Source organism: Vanessa atalanta, chromosome 2 (assembly GCF_905147765.1).
Source record: "Vanessa atalanta chromosome 2, ilVanAtal1.2, whole genome shotgun sequence".
NCBI classification, from domain to species: Eukaryota; Metazoa; Arthropoda; class Insecta; order Lepidoptera; family Nymphalidae; genus Vanessa; species Vanessa atalanta.
Window position 1 is genome coordinate 1,630,206 of NC_061872.1, and position 25,066 is coordinate 1,655,271.

General features: G+C 33.2%; 1 protein-coding gene across 4 annotated transcripts in view; it reads right to left on the reverse strand.

Annotated features, from left to right (window-relative positions):
• Window positions 1-9,760: 9,760 nt before the first annotated feature.
• The window catches only part of LOC125072192 (inactive ubiquitin carboxyl-terminal hydrolase MINDY-4B), a 32,557-nt gene continuing 17,251 nt past the window's right edge, over window positions 9,761-25,066 (reverse strand). For 2 of the 4 annotated variants that reach the window (XM_047682725.1, XM_047682719.1), the window contains exons 4-11: window positions 21,023-21,206; window positions 19,918-19,983; window positions 16,002-16,072; window positions 15,418-15,565; window positions 14,977-15,114; window positions 12,580-12,659; window positions 11,954-12,088; window positions 9,761-10,097 (exon numbers count right to left, since the gene is read on the reverse strand). In XM_047682725.1, the coding sequence (XP_047538681.1) occupies window positions 10,034-10,097; window positions 11,954-12,088; window positions 12,580-12,659; window positions 14,977-15,114; window positions 15,418-15,565; window positions 16,002-16,072; window positions 19,918-19,983; window positions 21,023-21,206 (886 nt within the window). In that variant the 3' untranslated portion in view covers window positions 9,761-10,033. The remainder of the gene's footprint in view (window positions 10,098-11,953; window positions 12,089-12,579; window positions 12,660-14,976; window positions 15,115-15,417; window positions 15,566-16,001; window positions 16,073-19,917; window positions 19,984-21,022; window positions 21,207-25,066) is intronic. The other 2 variants (XM_047682732.1, XM_047682739.1) reach the window with 2 other exon arrangements.

Genomic DNA, 25,066 nt, shown 5'->3' on the forward strand with positions numbered 1-25,066 from the left:
CGGCCCCTGTGTCTCGCATTCGTGGACTATGAGAAGGCCTTTGACTCGGTTGAAATCTGGGCTGTTCTGGAGTCCCTGCAGCGTTGCCAAGTTGATTGGCGATACATCCAAGTGATGAGATGTCTCTACAAGGCCGCCACCATGTCCGTCCAAGTACAGAGTCGGCAAACGAATCCCATACCATTGCATCGAGGAGTGAGACAAGGGGACGTTATTTCCCCCAAATTGTTCACTAATGCAATGGAGGACATGTTCAAGACGCTGAACTGGAAAGGGCGTGGCATCAACATCAATGGCGAGTACATCTCTCACTTGAGATTCGCAGATGACATCGTCATCATGGCAGAAACGCTGCAGGACCTACAACAGATGCTGAATGAGCTGGCTGATTCTTCTATGCGCATCGGCCTACGGATGAACTTGGATAAAACCAAGGTCATGTTCAATGAACATGTTCTACCGGAACCGATTGCGATACACGGTACCGTCCTCGAAGTTGTTCAAAAATATGTCTACCTCGGGCAGACATTGCGATTAGGTAGAAACAACTTTGAGGACGAGTTGAATAGAAGAATTCAGCTAGGTTGGGCAGCATTTGGGAAGTTACGACGAATCTTCACATCGTCGATCCCACAGTGCCTTAAGACGAAAGTCTTCAACCAGTGCGTCCTACCCGTCATGACATACGGAGCCGAAACGTGGACACTCACGACAAAGCTGGTCCACCGGGTTAAAGTCGCTCAGCGTGCTATGGAAAGGGCTATGCTCGGAGTATCTCTGAGGGATCGCATCAGAAATGAGGTGATCCGTCAGAGAACCAAGGTCATCGACATAGCCCACCGGATTAGTAAGCTGAAGTGGCAGTGGGCTGGCCATATTTGTCGTAGAACCGATAACCGTTGGGGAAAACGTGTTCTAGAGTGGAGACCGCGTCTCGGCAAACGTAGTGTAGGACGTCCTCAGGCTCGGTGGAGTGACGATTTGCGCAAGACGGCTGGCAGGAGCTGGATGCGAGTTGCCGAAGAAAGACCACAGTGGCGTGCATTTGGAGAGGCCTATGTCCAGCAGTGGACGAATGCGGGCTGATGTGTGTGTGTGTGTGTGTGTAAGTTACAAATTGCAATCCTCGTTTTCACTGTTGTAAGAGCTCAGTTAAAAGGTAAACTTAACTAATAAGCTTAAATCGAAATCGCTGTAATGATACTGCAGTTTGATTACTGCTAAAGCAATTTTCTTAGGTTCTATGCCTACACGAATAGAAAAACATTATAATATTATGTAAATGTTCAAAAAATTCTTCGAGTGTAAGGTAACATCTTCAAAAAGTTTTATCTTAACTTTCATTTATTAAATATATATTTTTAAGCCTGTACTTTTTTTTTGGAAATTTAATATTATATGTATATATACGTAGTAGTTTTTAAATTGTCAGTGAATAAGTACGTGTCATGCTATTATATTAAAATAGTTGTTGCCCGTGGCTTTGCTCGCGTAGAAGTTGAATATATTTACAAAATATTACGTTAATTTAATTTTCTCTTTGTATAACAGATTAGTTTGTATTTCACCCCTTAGGGTAGAATATCTAGAAACGCCTTAATAAGTCTCTACTCATTTTTAATCAGTATTCCAAAAATAAAGTTTCATGCTTTTAACTTTTTTTTAAACTTTTTAACTTCTAAAATGACGGAATTCCAAACAAACTTTCAACTCCTATTTCACCCCCTTAGTGGTATCATTTCCAAAATTTCTTCCTTAGTGGGTAACCCAATAAAACAATGCTACTCACCAAATTTAATTGCCCTAACTTTAACAGTGTGCGCTCGGCGATGATGAATCAGTCAGTCAGGACATGTTATTTTATAATTATAGATAAGAATAATTTGATTTGATGGAAAAGTGACAGATGTCAAATGGAATGATAATGAATTTGTCTCTCGTCACATAATCTTTTTAAATGGAATATATATCGGAAAGACAAGACAAAAGCCTTAATTCGAAATTCAATTCTGTTGCATAATCACTTCAAATGGAATTTGAATAATTAATACTAAGTCAACTTCCACGTAAAGAACAATCTTATTTAAATTTCTGTTCAATGATAAAATATAATGGTCGAATGGGGCAGGGACCCTGTGGAATCGTAATTTTTTATCGTCTATCCCCCGGGTGCGTTTTCTGTTACAGACGCACGTCGGCGAAATATCCCGCTGGTTTATGGTCGGCGAATTTCGGTAATATCTAGGTCGGTTGGCTAATTCCGTTTATCCATATCCCGTGTAAACCGTTTCCGGCTCACAGTATTAGGTATTAAAAATTTACAGTGAAGCTTATGGAAAAATCTTTTATAATCCTTTATTTGAAAACATATCTATACATATATTTGTAATTTATTGTATATTTTATGGATTAGGGAGCAAACGAGCAGGAGGCTTACCTGATGGAAAGTGTCTGCATTGCCGGCCTTTAAGAAATGTGTAGGGCGAGACTCTACACATTTTTTTAGTTCCATAGAGAAAGTAAAAAATAGATCTTCCATAATTCGAGCCGCTCCCATTGAATATGATCAAATGGAATAAGCTGCTACTGGGGAGCTGCAGCCCAGAGGTGAAAGCAGTACATCATCTGAGGCCGAATTCACGCCTTGGATATTTTTAGGCTACGAGCCGACATGAAGTGACCAGCTTGCCTTGCTAATCACACCGAGCTTTTTAGATGCCAATTTGGCTTAACCTTCCAATTGACCGTAGAATTGAATAAGGCGAAAAATATCAACGCCAAAAATGCCGATACTAGCTGTGGCAGCAATAAAAATATTTTCAAAGCGCGGAGATAAGACAAATGGTGATTTTTTAGCGGTTAACGCGTGTAACTTGTAAATTCGTCTAAAAGGTTGAATTGGATTATATGTTGACCCGGCCTCGGTCCGAGTTTTGGTTTAACAAATGCTCGATTTTAGATACAAATTTGTTCCGGTTTTCGTCAACGTGTTCCCGAGAAATATTAGCCCGTTGTGTAAGTTGTCTACGGTGCTGTCATCTGTCATGTTTAAGGGAGGGAGGCGACCGGACCTCCGGGACTCTCACGTACCAGACGAAACGTAGCAGCTTAGTTACTCTACGACGATTTTCAGAAAGAGTGTGATACTTTTCGGGGTTTGATGGTGGACTTTGTGCCCCAAGCCCAACTGGGTAGTACCCATTCATCATGCTCTGCCAAGCAGCAATAGCTAGTTTTGTTGAGTTTCAGTTTGAAGGGTGAGTCAGCCAATAAGAAATGGTTATTATTATTTATAGCAGCGATTATTTCTAAGAGCGGTGGTAATCTATAACCATCAGGTGGCCCATTTACCTATCAGGCATAAAATGAGGAAGGAAAAATTTAAAACGTTTCCCTGTATTTTTTTCTACAACTAATTTTATCAAAATATACACTGCAATTTAAAATTTCAGGCTATTACTGTTTATTGGCTCGACTCGGGACTTGAACCAAGGACCTCAACATCTGAAGTAAGCAGTAAAATCACGCCTGACTTGCTAAATATGAAACTATACACAGCAAAAACATGAGATATAATAAGTATTCTCTACTTATTATATAGGGTATTTGATGTGTATATCATTTTATTTAATGAAAACTTTATTAATTTACTTACAACCAACGCAATCATACAAAATATACATCATTTGTGTTAATAACTAGCTGAAGAGCTTAATGCGTACATTCCACTACTCGCGTAATATGCAACATGCAGCTGTATACGCCGGGATCCATCTTATGAAAGTCTATGGTTTAACTATTTTAAGCAAAAGGTTCACTAACCAGCGAAATATAACGTAAAAACCGTCTAACGTTGCCCACATAACCATGATCATAATTTAAAGGGATACCCAAAAATGTTTAGCACACCATTCCGACACAAAATAAACTTCTAAAATTAAACATTTATATAATGCGAGTTTGTTAAAAATGAACAGAAAAATGTAATTTAAACGCAGCGAACTCCATGCGAAATGAGATATATAAGGCTAATAAAGAAAAAAATGAGCACCGCGTAATTTCATCGCTATAAGCCCAAAGAATCCGCGAGGGATATTCATTTAGAAGATTCATTTATGTCGAATAAACAACATAATGAACGGAGCGTCTCCACGGTCGGTGCTTATCATCTGAAGTATGAACACATTTATATAAAAAAAAAACATATAATTGTTGATTCGTACTTGCCATAGTGTATAATGGTATGATTTTTTTTATAATGAGATCAAATTAAATATCACTTATCGATAAGCACTTTGCACTTAACACAAGGTTGGCCAAGGAGACCCTCTGTAGGATTTCATTTGTCAGAATAAAATGTAATGTTTTATTCAATTTCTAGACTAATGTTGTTAAATGTAAGATTTTTGGCCGTTAGGACTACATCGATGTAATATAATTACATTATTTCGAGTATATAATGACTAGCTATTGCCCGCGGCTTTGCTCGCGTAGAAGTTGAATATACTTATAGATTAACTTAAAATATTACGTTAATTTAAGATCTCTTTGTATACCATATTGGTGTCTATTTCACCCCTTAGGGTAGAATGTGTAGAAACGATTAAATACGTATATACTCATTTTAAATTAGTAGCCCAAAAATAAAGTTTAATGCTTCTAACTTAAAAAATGACGGACCTCCATAAAAAATTTCAACGGTTATTTCACCTCTTTAGGGGTAGATCCAGAAACGCTTAATCTACTCATTTTAATCAGTATCCCAAAAATAAAATTTCATGTCAGTGGGTCTAATCAATAAAATGATCCAACTCATACATTTCATGACCCTAACTTTAATAGTTTACGCTCAGATAACGAATCAGTCAGTCAGATAAGATTACGATACCTTACATTTTTATTTTTAAAATCTAGTATTCTGAATATATCAATATTCCTACTCATTTGAATAACACAAAGATAGTACGACAAAGGCTTATAAGGCGTTGTAAACAGATATTCGGACGCCATTTCAAAATCGGTATCGTCATTGGTTGAAATAATTTAGTGCAGGAAATCGGCCTAAATCTCCGTCCTATGTCGTCATATACCGGTTGCGTTGTAAATCAATTCACGTGGAATTATTATTCTCTCAGCAGATAAGTAAGTCATCATAACTCATCTTATAATTTAAATTTATAAATCATATCAAAAATTTTGATGCAAATTTGGCAGTTTTATATATATTACCGAAAAAATGTTAAATACCGTTAGATTATAAGCTATCTCGCGAGATTGTTGACCGTCGACAGATTGTCAGCGGGGATTCAACTTACAATAAATACAACAACTTCGATTGTTTATAATCTTTCGGTTAGGTTAGGTTACAATTTCTATAATTCGGGTTTATCAGTAGACTCCGTCGAAAAAAAATGGACGGCGAAAGCGAACCCACGCCGATCTATCTATTGAAAAAAGATAGATGTTGAAAAAGATTAACTACTGAGTTTGCTTGCGCTTCTTCTCGGTAGAATCTACATTCCGAACCGGTGATAGCTTTACTTTAAATAGTTTGTTAAATGATGATTCAAAAGTGCTTGCAAAAGCCTACTTGAATAAAGTATATTTTGATTTTTGAATTTAATAAAAAAATCCGTTGTGTAATTTTAAAGATCTAAGCATACATAAGGACAGCCAGCGGTAAGCGACTTTGTTTTGTACTATGTTAAGAGAATCGATTAGTCATAGTCGTATACATTTCAATACCGAAGGCCGCCTGAAGTCGAGTAAATATTAACTTATAAAAAAAAACAGATATTTATTGACACCATAATTTGAGTATAATTTCGGTTTTAATAAATACTATAAATGAAATAAAGAGGTTTCACGGTAAAGAGAATTTTCATGCAATGTTTGAATTGATTATTTCATTGAAGCTCATAGCTTAGTAAATACTATCTCCAAAACCAACACATTGATGTAAAATATAGATATGCGTTTATCCTGATGGTACGTAGTAACATAATCTAAAATCAAATTCCATTACCAAATCTACTACTTCACCTAGCAAAATATACGTAAATTTGAATGGCATATACTAAAATCAAAGCAATTTGTAATATGAACAAATTTCAAGTTCAAATTTGATGTTCTAGCGTTGACCATTTCGCAATAAAATAGCACTATCAGACCGTCACATATTGTCCGAAGGCGACAGCTTGCGATCAGTATTACTAAATCCAGTTTAAGAGATTTATGGCACTTCAATTTTAGACTTTATTACTATGGCCGTAAGATTTATACATAACTTGAAATTTATACGTTTAAAGTTATTGTACGTGATAATTATCCAGGACGGCATTAAAGGTCGTATTTTCAGAAATATCAGACCGTTACATCTATAGTGAAAGCAATGCTATTTAGCTTAAACATAATCTGAATGAACAATTTATTTTATGTTCATTATAAAATACAAAATTTTGGCACCATAAAAATTTTAATTGGCTGTTAGTTTTATCATTTATTAATGTTCTGAATGAGAGGTGTAGTTCTATTTTCAAAGGACAGTTTTCGGTACGTTTAATCTTTACATATAATAAAATTGGAGTGTCTGTTTGTAATAATAAAATAACCGCGTTCAACTAAATGCATATGTATGTATACACGGTACATATACCTAAATAACATTTTTTACAATTTTTGTCTGTCTGTTTGTTCCGGCTAATCTCTGGAACGGCTGGATCGATTTTAACGGGGCTTTCACTGGCAGATAGCTGATGTAATAAGGAGTAACTTAGGCTACAACATTAACCATTTTGTTCAATTCAAACGCGCACGAAGTCGCGGGCACCGCTTGTTGATTATATTTCTTGTTCCCTTTTTTCTTAAAATATACATTACGCATAACGTTCTATGGGGTGACAAAGTTTTATCCAAGATATGTCGTTCGTCGAGTCACACAAATAATTGGCGGGGACAATAGCCAAATGGCCGGCTCCTGTCATAAATCAGTATAGTCCGAGCAAAGTGCTACCATTCACGGAATTTGTCAGTAAATGTGGTACACAGACAAACGTTCGTATAGAGCGTTGAATTAATAAGAAATAATTTGAAAATATGAATATTATTTTCAAAGAGGAAAACGAGAAAATTCTCGATTCCTTTTATAAATCTAACTTAATATTTTTATATTGACTTTTGCTTATATAGGATTTTTTCAGAAAATGAATTATTACACATTAGGAAATAAATTGAAAAATTTAATATAACAATTAGGTCAATTCAAGTCGAATTGTGACTTTTGTGTCTAAAAATAAAATAATAAAAATTAATCAGTTATTTTATACAACAATATTGGTATATATCATTATTTCGATCAAACGTCATACTAATTGTCTCTGCAGGTTTAAGAAAAACGTAAAAAATATTAGTACAAAGTACAGGGATAATTTCACGGTATGGCTACTTGTATTGCGTGTGATTTTTCATAATAACTTATCCCGATATACATTCAGACTGAAGTATTACGTCAAAATGATTATGTTTATACAATAAATAAGGTTAACGGTGACATTGCTTTGGGACACCCACCCACAGATTCCTTTGTGTTATGGTTTCTCATTACAGGACATCTGATAGAATTCAATTGAGTTTATTCAATCAATTTTCGAGACAACTTTTTGGTTTTCCGAAGATTTTATCGTTTAGCATTTCTTTGAAGTAACGCCCAACGCCCACTTGCTTAAATATTCAATTTTGATTTAATTTTTTGTGTAAGTATTCTCGTAATATACTTACTGCTTGTACTTCAAGGTCATATGCATTTTTATATCACTTATATTTATCTAGTTTTTTTCATCCAGTATTAATTTATCACCATCATCTTTACCTCTAGTCATATCTTAAGTTACTTTTTTTTCTCTTCGTCTCTTTTGAGTCGAGTCATAGCACCATTGAATTTAGATCAACCACTCTTTCTGTAACTTTTTTTATAACATTCAGTATAAATTCGCGTTGCTTGCATATAATGAAAATCTGCTTATCTTAGATTTCTGTTCTAAAATCTTCAGTTTTAATTTTCCACGTATAATTTTTTTTATTTATTATGTTGAAAACGATAAAAAACTAATTGGTAACATGGTAAAATAATTAAATATATTTATACCACATAATATACATAAAGAGTAACAGTTATTTTTAAGCAACTGATATTGGAATCGAATAGAACATATGTCATTTTAGTATTTATATTTTGTAAACAATTTAATCGAATTGTCTATAATATGGCTAGTCTGTAACAAAGCCATAACAATCGCTAATTGCTCCCGGACTGGTCGGCCGTAGCGGACAAGATTGGTGCCAGTAAAATTTTATTCGATGATTAAACTTGTTTAATATATGCAGAGAAGTTACCCATATCAACGTTACGTTTAAGCCGACGTTAAATTTTACGTGAAAAGTTATAAACTGATAAAATGTCAGTTGCGGATTTTCGGAAAATTTCTGAATTGTGAAGTTTGTGTGCATTATGTGGACGTATTGTAGCCGAAATAGCTCACTGGTAATCTTATCTGAAAGTCGAGAAGTGAAATTGGCACAGAGATTTTAATATTGTGATTTTCGTGTGCTTAATTTGTATCTAAAATTCATTTCGTTTTCGGCGGTGATGGAAAGCAACACGACTAAATCTGCTTGGACAGTAAGTAACGAACCAAGCCTCTCTGACTGATAGAACAAGCCTCGTAAATATCAATTGTGTGAATATAATATTTTATTTACATGGACATGTTGAACAGCCTGTAAATTTCCCACTGCTGGGCTAATGCCTCCTCTCCCTTTGAGGAGAAGGTTGGAACATATTCCACCACGCTGCTCCAATGCGGGTTGGAGGAATACACACGTGGCAGAATTTCGTTCAAATTAGACACATGCAGGTTTCCTCACGATGTTTTCCTTCACCGCCGAGCACGAGATGAATTATAAACACAAATTAAGCACATGTAAGTTCAGTGGTGCTTGCCTGGGTTTGAACCCAAAATCATCGGTTAAGATGCACGTGTTCTAACCACTGGCCATCTCAGCTCATATATATGTATTTTATTTAGTGTAAACGAAATTGAACAAAAGTGACCATTAACATATTTTAATATTTCCTTTAATTCTTTACAAAATTTAATATACTTTCCAATATCCTCGTACACAGTGAGTTGCAATTCATCATACCTTGGGATTAAATGCTGATAATACATCAGAAAAAATATCATCCAGAAACGTCGGAAGTGAGGATACGTTTCGATTGACACAAGTTATGATAAATGATACTCTATAACATTCGTCAAGGGGCCCATCCATCATGGTTAGTTAAACGCTATTTGAGGTCTCATACAATAATATGTATTTTTTATATTACTTTAATTATTACGTGTAGTTGTAGGTTGTACCAATAATTGATGATGAATAATATTTACTATTATTCGTTTCCTTTGGATTTATTTACCATTTCATACATATAAGGCCTTTATATTAATAATTCTAATAAAAATAAATATTTTTTTATTGAATATGATTTAATGAAAGAATCGGAAAGTATAGATGATAAAAATAAAAATTTGGCTACACACGTTAAACAATATAATGAAGCAAAAAAATATGTCGCTTATATAAAAATAACAAATATGAGTTTCATTTAAATATATAACGAAAAATAATAATTAAAACAAAACATCAGTAAAGCATTTCATTTATTTGATTAAACAGACCTAGTGTGTCTAGGACAAAAGGACCTAAGAAACAGCATCAAGTAATCTACATCTTACTTTCCGAAATTGCGAAAACATAATGCAGTAAGTCTAATACAAACAATAATTTATAATCTATATTAAATCAATACACTAATCCCTCATTACATATATAATAAGCAAAATAATAAAATGCATCTAAAATCTGCGTCATATACCATACAATTTAGTTGAATGATATCGTAAAGCAATTATAACAGCCAGATTCAGCTCCACTAGACCAAAGCCGATTGCTGGAGCAATTAGACACTAAGCCGTTAGTTCGGCGAGTCTCCCGCAAAGGGCACCGGGCCAGACCAAGTGATCTTGGCGTCCTGCCACCTGAAACAGGTTAGTGTTTGTGAAACAATGAACAATTGTATTTCAACGTATTGCATTTGGAACTGCTAGAACGGTCTGTTGAAGATCTTATATAACTTAGGATTGAGATTGGAGACAGACGAATTGATGAGTTATACTGGAATCAATTAAATGTCTTACTTAAGTTATTTATAGGATACTTGATTGATGTAAATAGTAGAATGCAAGAAAGACATATGCTTATAAAAAAATGAAAAAAAGCTATTATCGAATCAACATATTTTAAAATTGTGTCGTACCCAATATCTGAAGCATGCACCTAATTTTAGCTAGATCGATTAAAAGTAACTGGATTAAAATATGATTAATATTACATTACATAACATTTATAAAAATAAAAACACATTTCTGTACGTTATGATTTTATAGAAAATATCTTATTTAAAACAAACTAATATTTTTATTATATGGATTTTTCTACTGTACAGAGTGCACAGTAAAACCATTTATTATTCACGACACACAGCTAGACATGTTGTTAAAAGTGTACTTTATTTTTCTTTAAATAAATAAAAAATAAACAAACAGTCCAAACATGCAAAAATATTCAACCGAGGAGTCTGACAAATACCTACTATTTAAGTCATAATACAAATATTACGTATTACAATTAAATACAAGTCTGTAGTAGTATATTTGTTGTGAAAAAGAATTGCTACTTAATACAATAATTAAAATATAGTTCCTCTATGATTACTTAAAAACAACTATGAATAAATTATATATTGCTCAAGACAGCAGTTTGGCTACTGCTGTTAAAAATGTTTAAAATTCATACCGTGTATTTCTTATACAATTCACTGAATGCTTTAAGTTTTTGATAATTTAAGTTGAGTTTTAGAAAATGAAGTTTATCATTTTAAACAAACTTTACCAGAAATAATAATCAGAGATCGTGTTACATTCCAAGAAATCTTCGCTAGATATATCAAATTAAAATCCCGCTAAGAGCATTTTAGGAAATTTTAACTATATAAGTCACAGAGAAAATTTATTTTTAGACCTGTAAGATACTGTACAAAGTTTGCAGATCCATTACCTAAATTCTCAACTAAGGGCAGAAGAGTAGGCCAAGTTATTCTGGCTCAATGCCACTTTAAGTTGGCAAGATAGTTTTACGAAATAACTACAACAGTTTCTCGTATAATTTCCGCAATTGGTAAAATTAAACTGACTTGAGATTTGTAAGTGGCCAATCTACAGAGACATGTCTCTCATTTATTACTTGCCTTACAATTAAAGATCACAAGCGGATATAATACATTTTAAGGTTTAAAAGTATTTTTGTATACGATATAAGTAATAGGAAGGCAAATGGAAGGATGGTAAATAATAAATCCATTCCTCAGATCGCAAACGCGCTACCAACCTTGTGAACTAAGGTGGTTTGTTCATTGTGCCTGTTAATACACAATGAACAAAACTCAAAACTCACTAAAGAATACTAAGTATTGACGTTTAGTAGAATATCTTATATACAAAGCCCTACCACTACTAAAATGCCAACATTTGAGCGTTTTGGATTATGTAGGACATATAACTTATTTGAAACTCGTCACATTAATTATTTCCTATTGTGGTTATTATGGTTTTGTAAAAAATATAATTGACTGAACCGAATTCAAATTTTCATTATTTTTTTCTTCATTTCATTATAAGATCGGTTCTATTTTTCTTAATATCACTTCCTCCTTCAGACCTTCGTCATTTATGAATTGATTTAAATTCATTTTTTGAGATGTTTAGCACAATTTTTAAGAAGAAATTTGGAGTCAGTTATATTTTGTGGATTTTTTTTTAGATTATGTTTTTATTACTTAGTATGAATGAGCTTCTCCAGCGGAGTTGCGCTGATGTCATCATTTCTCAGAGTCACGCTATCTTCATGAGCTCGAGTGTCAACGTTGAGAAGAACATGGCACCCCCCACAAGTGTAGTAGTGAATATCAAATCTAGAAATAAAACAGATTGTAATCTAGATACTGAAGCATTATAATATCATTATGTATATTTATTTATAACTTAAACTATGTTTTATTTTTGAAAAATTATGACAAAATATTTAGCATTTAAATGCTTTAAACTGTAACATAGTATTATAGTGTTTTATGATTATTTTTTTTACAAAATATTGTTAACTATAAAACATTCAGCTGATAATTACAAATGCGGAAAAGTACCTAGATAAAATTTTCTTTATATTATGGATATCCTTGATAAACAAAACACATATTATAAATAACGATGATATTATCACTAGTAGTATTTTAGTCTACTTTTAAAATCAGCGGTATTTTCGCTATTCATTTTTATACTATTTCTGCGAGATAGCTTTGCTTAGCATTGGGTTGAATTTGTATCATCTTATGATTCAGACCCAAAAGCAAGAAAAATCGTGCTCAGGTTTTTTTTAAAGTGGATTTAAATTTTGTTTAAGTCATACCTCCGTTCAGCATGATAGTTCCTCAAAAGCTCACGATTCGTGTTGAAAAGAACACCATAATGACCAGAGCAGCTTGTCACCTAGAATGTCAATAAAATAATAGAAATTACTTATTATTATAATTATTTATTTTAAATATAAATTTTCGAAGTCAAACAACGAACTTCCATCAATCGATAATCTATATCTAGTTAATATTATAATATTAAATTTAGTGAATGAAATATACTTGAAATACATCAACAGTTTTTTTTTTTAAATGTATATTATTTTTATATTAGGTAGGTAGACTGTTAAAGGGCCACTCGGTGGAAATTTATCACGACCACATTGATATTGACACTGTAAAATAAATGCAAAGTAAAGAACCTTTTTTAATTATTTCCTTTTAAGTAATTAAACTCGCATTCGTATTCTCAGTGACGTCATCTTATTTAATACCGATATTGAAGATAGGAATTTTAAATAAAATATTTCCGCCATCTTGGTTGTTCCGCCATGCAGGATTTAGACTGACGTTACATAATTAATCATGCATTGTCATCCAAACTGAACGTGTATACAAAATTTCAGCTCAATCAGTTCAAGATATCTCATTCAAAATTAAGTTGCAAGATTTCACCCGTACATACCTACATTGCAAGTTAAATAAAAGGTTGTAAACATAACCATCTCTATCAAAGACAATGCTCCACTAATTTTAATAACTAGAATATGTTGTCTTTTTTGCCTATACTTACTTAGTTGTAGGGCTTTGTGCAATTCCCGCCTGGGTAGGTATCACCTACTTATCAGATATTCTACTGCCAAAAACAGTAATCTGTGTTGTTGTGTTTCGGCTAGAAGGGTGAGTGAGCCAGAGTAATCACAGGCACAAGGGACATAACATCTTAGTTCCCAAGACAGCATATGTGATGTAAGGAATGGTTAATATTTCTTACAGCACCTTTGTCTATGGACGGTGGTGACCACTTATCATCAAGTGGCCCAAATGCTCGTCCGCCAACAAAAGCCACAAAAAAAACTTACCGTGGCTCACTCAACCTTCCAACTCTAACACAACATACTATTGTTGTTTAGTTTGTTCGGTTATAATGAGTTACTAGATTTTAATACCTACCCAGGCCGCACTGCAAAAAGTAAATCAACCAAGTGCTCACATACGTAAAAATATTTTCAACTCCATTGTCAAAGATGACAAATTAATCGTTCAAACAATATGCAAATTAAATAAATTACGTAGCACCTGCTATGGCCAAAATTAAAATATCTGTCAGTTAAACTGTCATTAATGCAGGTTTAGATTTATGTTTCAAACGCCGCATTCAAAATAGCAAATAAATCCTTTACATTATAATTTAATTGTGACTATCGGATTGTTTGCGGATAAAGTAACATTTGTTCCCATTGAAAATCGTTCAAACTAATACATTAATTACTCTCTTTATTTATCAACATATAATTAAAATCACATTCACTTAGTAGACTTTAACAAACAATGGTAATGATTAACAAAATAACACGGGATTATTTTAAGTACCCATTTGTATAAGTGATTCTTCAAATTTGAGTTTAATTACAACTGAACGTTAATGATTGTAATAATTGCAACACAAAACGTTATGGAACCTGGATTATTTTGCATGCTTATTAATATTTTCATATTCTATTATACAGAATATCAGTTACATCGAGGTTTAATTATACTCGTAATCAAACCCAGTTTAGTCATAGTTTGAGATATCACCGGATTTATATTCCAAATTAGGAGCAACAGTACTTTGAATGGTTTTTGTTGGTTCAAGAAAGTCAACTATTCAACTAGTAGGGGTCCTCGCGTTTTATGGGTTAGTCTTTAGGTGTTAAGCAAAAAAGTAGTTATCAAATTCGGTTAAGTGGTTTGGCTGTGAAACAGCAACACACATAGACAAACCTGATTTCGCATTTATTATACTAGAATATATAATAATTAAAATAAAATATGATTCAGATATGGCTTCTAATAACAATACAAACTATAATAATATATCAAATGGAAATGTTTGATTTTAATTTTTTATATTTTAATTTAATAAACGACGTCTCGAAATCAAATCAAAATATACTTTATTCAAGTATACTCTTGAAAGTACTTTTGAATCCTCATTTTAAAAGATTTAATAAAATTGCGAAATACTATTATACAATGAAGATTATTTATACTGGATTTTATTAATATGAAATCGTAAGATAACTAATGCAATAAGTGTAGCATAAATCCCGACAAGAGGTTCACAAGGTCAGTTTTAAGCTATTATTGTCGGTATATTTTGAAGCACGAGTCATATTAATGTTTATCACACTCAGGATCGACTGAAACATAACGTATGTATAATGATAAATATTAGTGTACTAAACCCAAATAGGAAGTGCTGGGGTTTTCAGCCTCGATCCAGGGTACTGCCTCGATATATTCTTGGTAATGTTGTCATCGTTTCCATACCAAACCAGAAGGCCAACGGGGCTCCGTGATAGCACCCCGAATTGCGGCATAGCCTGGAAATGTTTTTTTTTTTGATTAAATTTTTATACCAGAGGAAGCAAGACAAGTCTAGTCGCGACTAACACCACTAATTGTTTCTTTAAGCTGTATTTTTTTTTACAACCCCAAAATTAAAATATAAGTAATTTGAACGAGAGCAATGTTGATTTATTTGTATTGTACTATAAGCAAGATTTATTTCTAACTAAAGAAATTGCAGACAATAAGTAATGTATAAAAATAATACACCTTATCTAACAATGAGATCTAAATTTGACAACTATGTTACAAACGTTGATGGAATAAAGTTATCTTACATAATGATCTTCATCGCCAACATATTGCACTCCGTTATGCAAATAAGGGGTAGCGCGACCGGACAGAAGGAGGGTCGTCACGTTGAGTGAACCCTCCACTTGCGTCGACACGAGATAGGTCAGCTTACCGTCGAGATCTTTTTTAACGCTGTAAAGAAAAACATGTCAGGATACTTGACGGGTTTCACTTATCTTGTAATTGTATCAATCACAAAGTTCCTTTGATATATTCCTATTAATACGTTACTGCACGCACCGACTTCGTCAGAGTTTCTATAAAATTACCCTTCCAATTTTATTTCTTAGTGGATGCCTATTTTAGAAAAAAAACCCAAGTTCCAAATTGCAGCTTTCTAGACTAAGTAATATTGGATGTGCATTGATTATTATCAGTAAGGAAAGTAATTTAAATGACTGAACTGGCTGAAATAGATGAAACTGGCGCATGTGCACAAACAGGCATTTTTCACTCTTATAATCCGATGTGTCAGCATTTCGATATGACCGAAAAAATCAGGCGTAAGAACAACATATTTACGTTGTTTACGAGAAATTTAAATACAGTGAAATTATGCTATACTTACTTCTCGCAGCCTCTTGATAAGATACAAGCGTATAAGAGCAGCAGAGAACCCGAACCGTCTTCAGACTGAAACTATTAAAAAAAATCCAAGCTTAGCTGATTTTTATACAGGTCGAAAAATTTAAATTCTGTTCAAGAAATGAATGTAATTCAGATGGTATGATGAGTTTCTTGTCTATGCTTTTCAGTAGACTGCATTCGAAGCCGTTTGTGATTTCATATTTATTTATTTTAATATTTACTTAACTTTGAATTAATTCATGCTTTCATTCGTATTCCATGGTTTTTTCATATCGCTTGTATCATTGACTTGACAAGTGAGTAGTGAGTTGTAGTAAATTAAACAGATTTTGTGAGTTTTAATTATATTTATAATTGTTATAATTTTTTATAATTATAATATTTATTATTAAATTGCCATACTTATCAATGACCACTCTTCAAAATGAATTCCCCAAGATTATATAAAATCAAATGTACAACTAAATGATGAAATTTCAAGCTAAAGTCACTAAGTGCTGTGACGTCTTCCGCGTTTATAAAAAACTTTGTAAGGAGTTCGCAGTGCTTCGACAGGTCGCTCGCGGTGTTATTCGAATAGATTGTAAAGACGTTTTCAGATGGAAGATTTACATGTTGTATTAACACTAAAAGCATATCTTTCTAACAGTTTTTATAAATGTACTTTTTAAAATAATAAACTTAATATCTCATTATTGTAGCATGAACAAATTTTTAATATATATATATATTTTTAATTTTGTCGAACTCTTTCTCTTGATAATATTATTTTAGCAAACTAGCAGACCGACCACATGGCTACCTTATTCATTGAATTATTTTGTACAGTAGTGTTCAACCGAAAACATTCTCTGAAACACGCTAAATGTGATGGCACATATTTCATGTCAAAATACAAATGCGTGAAAAAAACAACAGCGTTTTTATATCCTTAGACAAATATATAGCAATTGTTTCTATTAATCGTAACAAATGATTAAGATTCGAGATGGCCCAGTGGTAAGAATGCGTGCACCTTAACCGATGATTTCGGGTTCAAACCCAGGCAAGCACCACTGAATTGTCATGTGCTTAATTTGTGTTTATAATTCATCTCGTGCTCGGCGGTGAAGGAAAACATCGTGAGGAAACCTGCGTGTGTCTAATTTCAACGAAATTCTGCCACATGTGTATTCCATCAACTGGCATTGGACCAGCTGGTGGAATATGCTCCAAACCTTCTCCTCAAAGGGAGAGGAGGCCTTAGCCCAGCAGTGGGAAATTTACAGGCTACTAATGTTGATTAAAATTCTACTAAGAATGACACTTAGGAAGTCCACCTCACGCTCCGCCTCAATCTCCGTTTCAATTTATACGCTATTAAAAAAAACTGAATAAAAATAAATTCATAGAATTTATATAGTATTCTAGCAAAGACCGGCTCGTTGTCCTGTCTGTATAAACCAATTATCGTTATTGCGATCGGTTGAACAGTATCGAAGAAGGAGTGCTGAAGCGCAATCTACTGGCAAATTGCAACAAAGTGTATAGCGTAAAAACATTCTCCATGAAGCTCTATTTGGGTCAACTTTCATCGTGATTGGTCAAACGATGTTGATGTTTATGATTTGAAACTTTACAATTTACTTGATTGACTTTGTGCAAAAAAGGTACCATCCACACAACAAAATATAATCTACTACCAATATGCAATACTTAGTATTATTGTGTTCTGGCATAAAGGGTGAGTGAGTCAGTATAACAGGCATAAGGGCCATAACGTCTTAATTACCAAGGTTGGGGACACATCGACGATGTTAAAAATGGTTAATGATTCTTACAGCGTTAATGTCTATGGTCTGTGGTGACCACTGGTCGTCGGATGGCCGATTGCCAGTCTACATACCTACCGACATAAATTTTACCATACAAGTTATCATATAGCGAAATTTTCAGGCGATCGATTCAATGAATTTCGAACATACCATCGTATAATGATCGTTCCGCGGCGCATAATCCAGATAAAATGTAAAACAGCGGTCATTTGCAAATGCATAATTAAACAGCGATGGAGCGCATAATGCAACGGTTTCGTGTTTTATTTTAATTTTTATTCTTATATAATTGAAATTATTTTAACGAATAAAATAATTTCATCTCGCATTCAACAGCTCGCACTGTTATTTACTGAGTAGTCAGAATTAATATAAAAATTTCAACTGGAATTTTTTAATTTATTTAATGTATGAATTGAAATTATTATATTGTGTTAATCTCCATTTCAAATGGGAAAAATAAGAAGTTGATCCTGAGAGAGTTGTTCACCAAGGAGTGCGTCGTGGCAATGCACCAAGCGTACAGTATTAGTTATTTTTGGTACAAAAAGACAGACTGGCAGTTGTGCCACTTACTGTCACCAATGCCCAATGGTCATTGGTTCCATAAAAATATTAAACATTCATTACATCGCCAATATGCCATCAACCTCGTGAACTAAGACTCACTGGTTCACTCGCCCTTCCACCCGGAACACAACAATACTAAGTATTGCTGTTTGTGGTATATGACGTGATGAGTGGATGGTATTTAACCACAAAGTGATTTGTCAAAAGATAAATATAATATGCCGTCGCACGATCCTACAAATACAAATTGACAAATCTCTATTTATTATTATTGAAATAAGGGTTACATATTATGATTTTTTTACTATTGAAACACGTACTTAGTTTATAATATTATACAGATACGAATAAAAGCTCTAAGAATATTGGTTAGAAGAATTCATTTATGTTTAATAAATATCATTATCTTGGAAACGCTCGTAATTGTCATTGACACAAATAATTTGTATGAATCTCGGTTATCTCAGAAATAAAAAAATACCATCATTCTTACGTATTATTGTTACGGGCCTCGCAAACATTAAAACATTGACCCTAAATAACGTAATTTTGAATTTCGAATTACTCTTTCAATCTTGACTAGACATTCCAACGCATAGCAGTCATATGAACATAAATGGTATGGTTGGATAAATGGTAAAATTATAAGCATATAATATTCGGTATCACTTTTAATATAGTTTATCAATAACCAGCAATGTTACAAGATACGCCACAAATTATGATGGTTACTTTGATGCAGAACGAAATATCCCAATTTTCAAACTTTTGGATAAACTTGCTATTGAATGGCATATTTTCTCTTCCGATTTATTTATAATTGTGAGACTAGGAACCTACTTCTGCCAAAGCTAAAAAACAATTGGTTATTTACTCTGAGATTTAAATAAGATCCAAGTCAGTGGACGATTCATTATCCACTGTAGATTTATTAATAATTAATGAATCGAATTTTTCATTTCTCATTTGTGGATACGCATTCCAGATTCAATCAATGCATCGTGGAGGGTCACCACTGATATTAACCACTAACATTATCAGTCACGGTTTTACTCGTGGAATATTAATAAATATTATTGCATTTTAACCGCATCACGTTTATTGGAGCCCAAAAATATTATAAGCATATTATTTCTCTTGGTGTACAAAGTTAAAAGAACCACAATTCAAACAACAACTCGAAGATTAAGGGAACAAGCCCTTTGTTTCCTTTTCTGTATGAAACAAAACTTTCCTCGAAATTTAAACTGTGAGTTGATAAGTCGGTCAATCCTTATAATGCCCTTTATCTTTATACAGTTTACGACAACGGGCCCTCAACAATGGTAGCTAAGATGTTATGTCCCTTGTGCCTGAAATGATATCAACTGTCTTACCATTAAAACTAAACAGAGTATTCGGCGTTACCGCTTTTTGAGTTCTCAAAATTGCAAGAATAAAAACAGATAAAAACTTGTATGTGTAATAGTTTAATATTGTTGGAAATAATATTTTATTTACACAAATACTCACCAAGTACAAGTATCTCTTCAGAAATATTTGCAAATCCTCCAGACTTTTAAATTCGAATAAGTGCAGCTTGAAACATCAACAACCAAATTAGTCTGTGGAAATAAAATCTTGTATTCAGGATCTATCCATCATTCGGTTGCTCTTATCTGATTTCAGAGATAGTATAGTGTTTTAGACATCGCATTTAAAAAAATAGATTATATCACTCTAAGTACATCCTTCCAAATTTTTTACATAATTTTTCTATAATATCTACTTCAAGCATGACTGAAATTTCAAGGTCAAACTTTAAAAAAGATTAGAATTTCTACACGTAAGACCTTTCTCTTTTTTCACACGTACGGTGTTGCAAGACTATAAGGTAGTGTTTATCTATAGCGAAAACCTACAAATATTATTCACATTTAAACTTCATATACGACTTCATTGACGACCTCCGTGGTCGAGTAGTGTGTACACCGGTTTTCATGGGTACGCCACTCGAGGTCCTGGGTTCGATTCCCGGCCGAGTCGATGTAGAAAAAGTTCATTCGTTTTCTATGTTGTCTTGGGTCTGGGTGTTTGTGGTACCGTCGTTAGTTCTGATTTTCCATAACATATTTATTATTATTATTAGTATTTATAATAACCTGTTATATGAAGTTTAGTGAACTTATCGTATTTATATGAATTTAAACTGCACTGAAGGCACTCTTCAATTTCTAGTGGTTTATGTTTTGATCGCAGTATTTTAAACTAAAGTAAATATTATTAAGACTTGTGCTTTTTATGAAGTTCGATTCGTATTTTAAATTCGAAAAACGCATATAATAATATTCATTACCCGTCTTGGTGTAATAAAAAACGAATTAAGAGAATGAGATGTGAGATCCTAGTGCGATCTGTTGTATTAAGGAACAATTTCTCATTATTTAGAGTTACCTCGGTTTGATCCGAGTTCCGAGTCATTTTTGTTTTTAAACTTATCTCTATATTAAGCTCACAAAATGTATACAACTGTAATCAATCAAATGTAGACGTAGACAATAATAAATAATTTATCAAATTGAACTGCCTACAGCTTTACGATAAAGGATTATAAAAGAAAATTAAATTTAAATTTTACCATTTCAGTGATCCCATCTTGATAATAAGTCGAACTGTGTTGCACATAAATGGTGCTGGTTGGCAGAGCTACCACTACTTTTACTTCAGTTTGAGCATTGAAACCACCGCCACAACGCCATATCACTTCGCTGCAAGCTCGCCACAAAGCTTCTTCCTGACGATCTTCATTAGGACGTAAATAGCTAAACATTAAGTAAAGGTAAAGTTGAAATCCAGAAATGTGTCATCATAAGTACCAACTGTTAACACAGAGTAGTTAAAAACCAGAGCTTACTAATAAAAATACTTTGTACAGGTTTATACTGTATTTGAAATTTTGATTAATCTATGATATTCATTTTGGTGTTGCGAAAAAATGGCGAAGTATTTACGGAAGCTTGGAAGTACAATAAAAATGGTTATAAGAAGTAATGTGCAATAGTGATTACATAAATGTATTACAATGAAGAACTGAAATCACATGAGAAATATAAATCTACGATTTGTTTATCTCTATTTTTTCTTCGAAATGATATAATGTTGTTATATTAAACCATCAAAATAAATTTCACTTCAAACTATTTAAGTAGGCTCTTACAATATCAAAATATAAAAATAAAAAAATTATCATTTCAAAGAACCAAAAACGTAAAACACAATTAAAAAAGTAAAAACAATATATTAAATAAATAAAACCATGATTCCATCGGTGTTCATGTAAGTGCAATTTTCAGCAAATTGCAGTTCAGACCGAACTCTGGGAACCATAGTTGATACCGCATTAACATGCGGTATCAACTATGTTTCCCAGAGTTACTTAAATAAACGTAAATATTAATTACCCAAATATGAATGTAAATCAAAATACAAAACGAAAACTTTTACTATGAATGAGTCTTTCTCTAAGTATTTTAAAGTCGTAAACACATTCTTGATTTATCGTGAATTTGGATATGGATATATAGGTTCTTGACATAGTTAGTTTGTAAACGTTAACCTTTTAAGTTTTTAATCATTCGTGATACAGCAACGTACATTATAACAGCTGCATTATTTATTATTGGTACGCTTAGCACATTGTACAACGACCTATAAATTCTATTTTAAAAATAGAAGCAGTAACGATAGCTTTACCACGTCTTCACTTCACTGGAAATTTACAGCGCCATTCACTCCAGTATCGGCTTCCACGATCAAAACCAATATGCTTCATAACATAATATAAATTTAGGGTTCATATCAATACGAAACCCACTCGCAACTTTGTGTACGTGTGCTTCAAAAATGGAGATAGTATTTTTACTGAGCCCCACTAAGGTTATTTTTATTACGTGGGTTGCCATATGATCCTTCTGGTGATAGTCCATGGACATTAGCGCCGTAAGAAATTTTAGCTATTCCTTACTTTGTGAACTAAAGTGTTATGTCTCTCGTGCCTGTAGTTACACTGGCTCACTCACCCTTCAAACGGGAACACAACTGTGACTGTGGAATATAAAATGAGTGAATGGTACTAACCTAGTTGGGCTCGTACAAAGCCCACCAAGTATCTAATAATATTTTCTCTGTAAAAGACAACCATATAACCAATGGGATATTTTTAACGAAATGTGTTATTATAATAATCAACAATGACAATTTTGTTTCATAATATATTTTTTCCGGTAAATAAAAGTTACCCTAGAAGTTAGTAAAATTCTGTTTTTCCATTATCCAACATCCCCTCGAAAGTTTGGTAAAGGAGGTCGTTATAGAAACATTTTAACAAGCGAAATTCCTCGGCAAATCCCAACCACACTTCGAATAGTCCATACATTGACGCGCTATTTTAACTATGAGATACTGTCAATTTAAAACTTCGCTGGTTTTACTATAATGTTCCATTTTAGTGAAATATCGTCATGCCATCGTTCGGATTTATGCTAAAGCACGTGGCATTCTAGAGAATTATGATCGGCATTTTGAAGGTACCTTATGTATCTGCGGAGTGAAGTATTCTTAGTAACGATATTATTACGATAATAAAACCACATTATTAGTTTTGAATCACAAATGCAGTATTTTGTGGAGTACACTGAGCATTTCTTTTTGGGAGCTACATCTTGCAGTAAAGTTTAACCATAGTAATAATATACATGCATTTATACCTACCGTTTTGGTCAAGCTAGTAAGCGAGAAATGCTTGCTCAATACATTGCGGCTGCTGCCATTTTATGTGGTAAAGATTCGATTATGCGCCGTCATATAATTACTTATAAATAATTCAGCTTGAGAACTTTTGAGTATATCATTTTCGTTTGTAGTTTGAGATAGCATAATAGTACAAAATGAGTACTATTAAAAAAAATACATACTGAAAATAATTCTGCAATATGATTTTAATATTGTAAGGATTGCTATGCAAGGATTAGAAGGAAACTATGAGCAGATTCTATGTATTTAGACGTAGTGTTCAAGTAGGAATAAAAGCAATAAAATGTTTAGAAAATATAACACCTAAACTTATTCTCGATCCTCTAAATATCGACCCTGATCCCACAACACCCCGTTCGTTGTAAACATTCTCTGTTTTTGAAAGGAAATGCCCGTAATTTTATTCTGTCGCCTGGTCCAACAGTGTTGTCCGGATATCAGTAAAGCCACTCCCTCTTGAATTATTGTTCGGTACAGCGTGTGAAAATGTACTTAAGCTTTGAAAATTGTTTAACAAAATCCGTGCGGTGAGGTGAAATCTTGTATTTCTAGATATGAGTGTAAACTTTGGTGATATTTTATAGGATGAATCTGAAATGAGATTGGTATTTCAGTATGGTAATTTTTGAAATAGGAACATCCTTTACAGAAATTTCCCCTGAACGTAGTTTTATTTTGTGTTGATAGTTCGATATTTATTTGACTTATTCGAGTCATATAAACAATTTAAAATATAATAATTATATTACATTAAATTTTATTATTCACTAGCTGAATCCATGGCTTTGCAATTGGTTATATAACGGAATTCCTTGTTTAGCTTGTTCTGTAAAGATTTATTTAAGTAATAATTTTAAATTAGGATGGGTATTAAATATTACGATATTATTACGAAACAGCGGTAGTTGTCGAGGCGTTGGATTTCAACGCAATAGTTTCATCAAATGGGAACGCACTTCAGAATTTAAGTTAGGTCCTTATAAGTCACTGCTTTTAAAGGTAAAGGAAAACGTAGATATAAAACCTATAACCTAAGTATAACCTATATGACAGTTTTCGAAGATGTTTAAAGTTTAAGTTGGCAATGTTCTACCGCTTTCCATCCGTACTAGGTTAGCGGCTTCTTTCGCGTTTTAAGAGTAATATGTTTTTTCAAAAAGTATCCTTTCTTGCTGTTTAAGTTTGTTTCATACCAAATTTTATCAACAATCAAGAATACCAAATATATCGATTGTTATCTCCTACTAGGGCCTAACTCGAAAACCGAAAAGTCTTAAAGAATATTAACATTCACATTTTTATATTGATATTGTACGGTAACACTGTTTGCTCTACTGTCGCCCTTCGTGATGTTTTTACAGTTGCTTTACGGTATATTAACAATTACAACTATGATGAATATTCAAAATAATATAAGTATTGTCGAAACAAATGGTGACAATCATTGTATTATACCTAGTTGCCAATTTTGCATATTTAATACATTCTTATTGGGGCATATGTGAGCCGAGATAGCCCAGTGGTTAGAACGCGTGCATCTTAACTGATGATTTCGGGTTCAAACCCAGGCAGGCACCACTGAGTTTTCATGTGCTTAATTTGTGTTTATAATTAATCTCGTGCTCGGCGGTGAAGGAAAACATCGTGAGGAAACCTGCATGTGTCTAATTTATTCCATCAACCCGCATTGGAGCAGCGTGGTGGAATATGCTCCAAAACCTTCTCCTCAAAGGGAGAGGATGCCTTTAGCCCAGCAGTAGGAAAATTTACAGGCTGCTAATAATGCTAATTGGGGCATGGTATTTGTTTCTATAGTTTCAGATTCAGATTTCAGATTCTACAGTTATATTAGGCTAGGCCTATTAAAAAA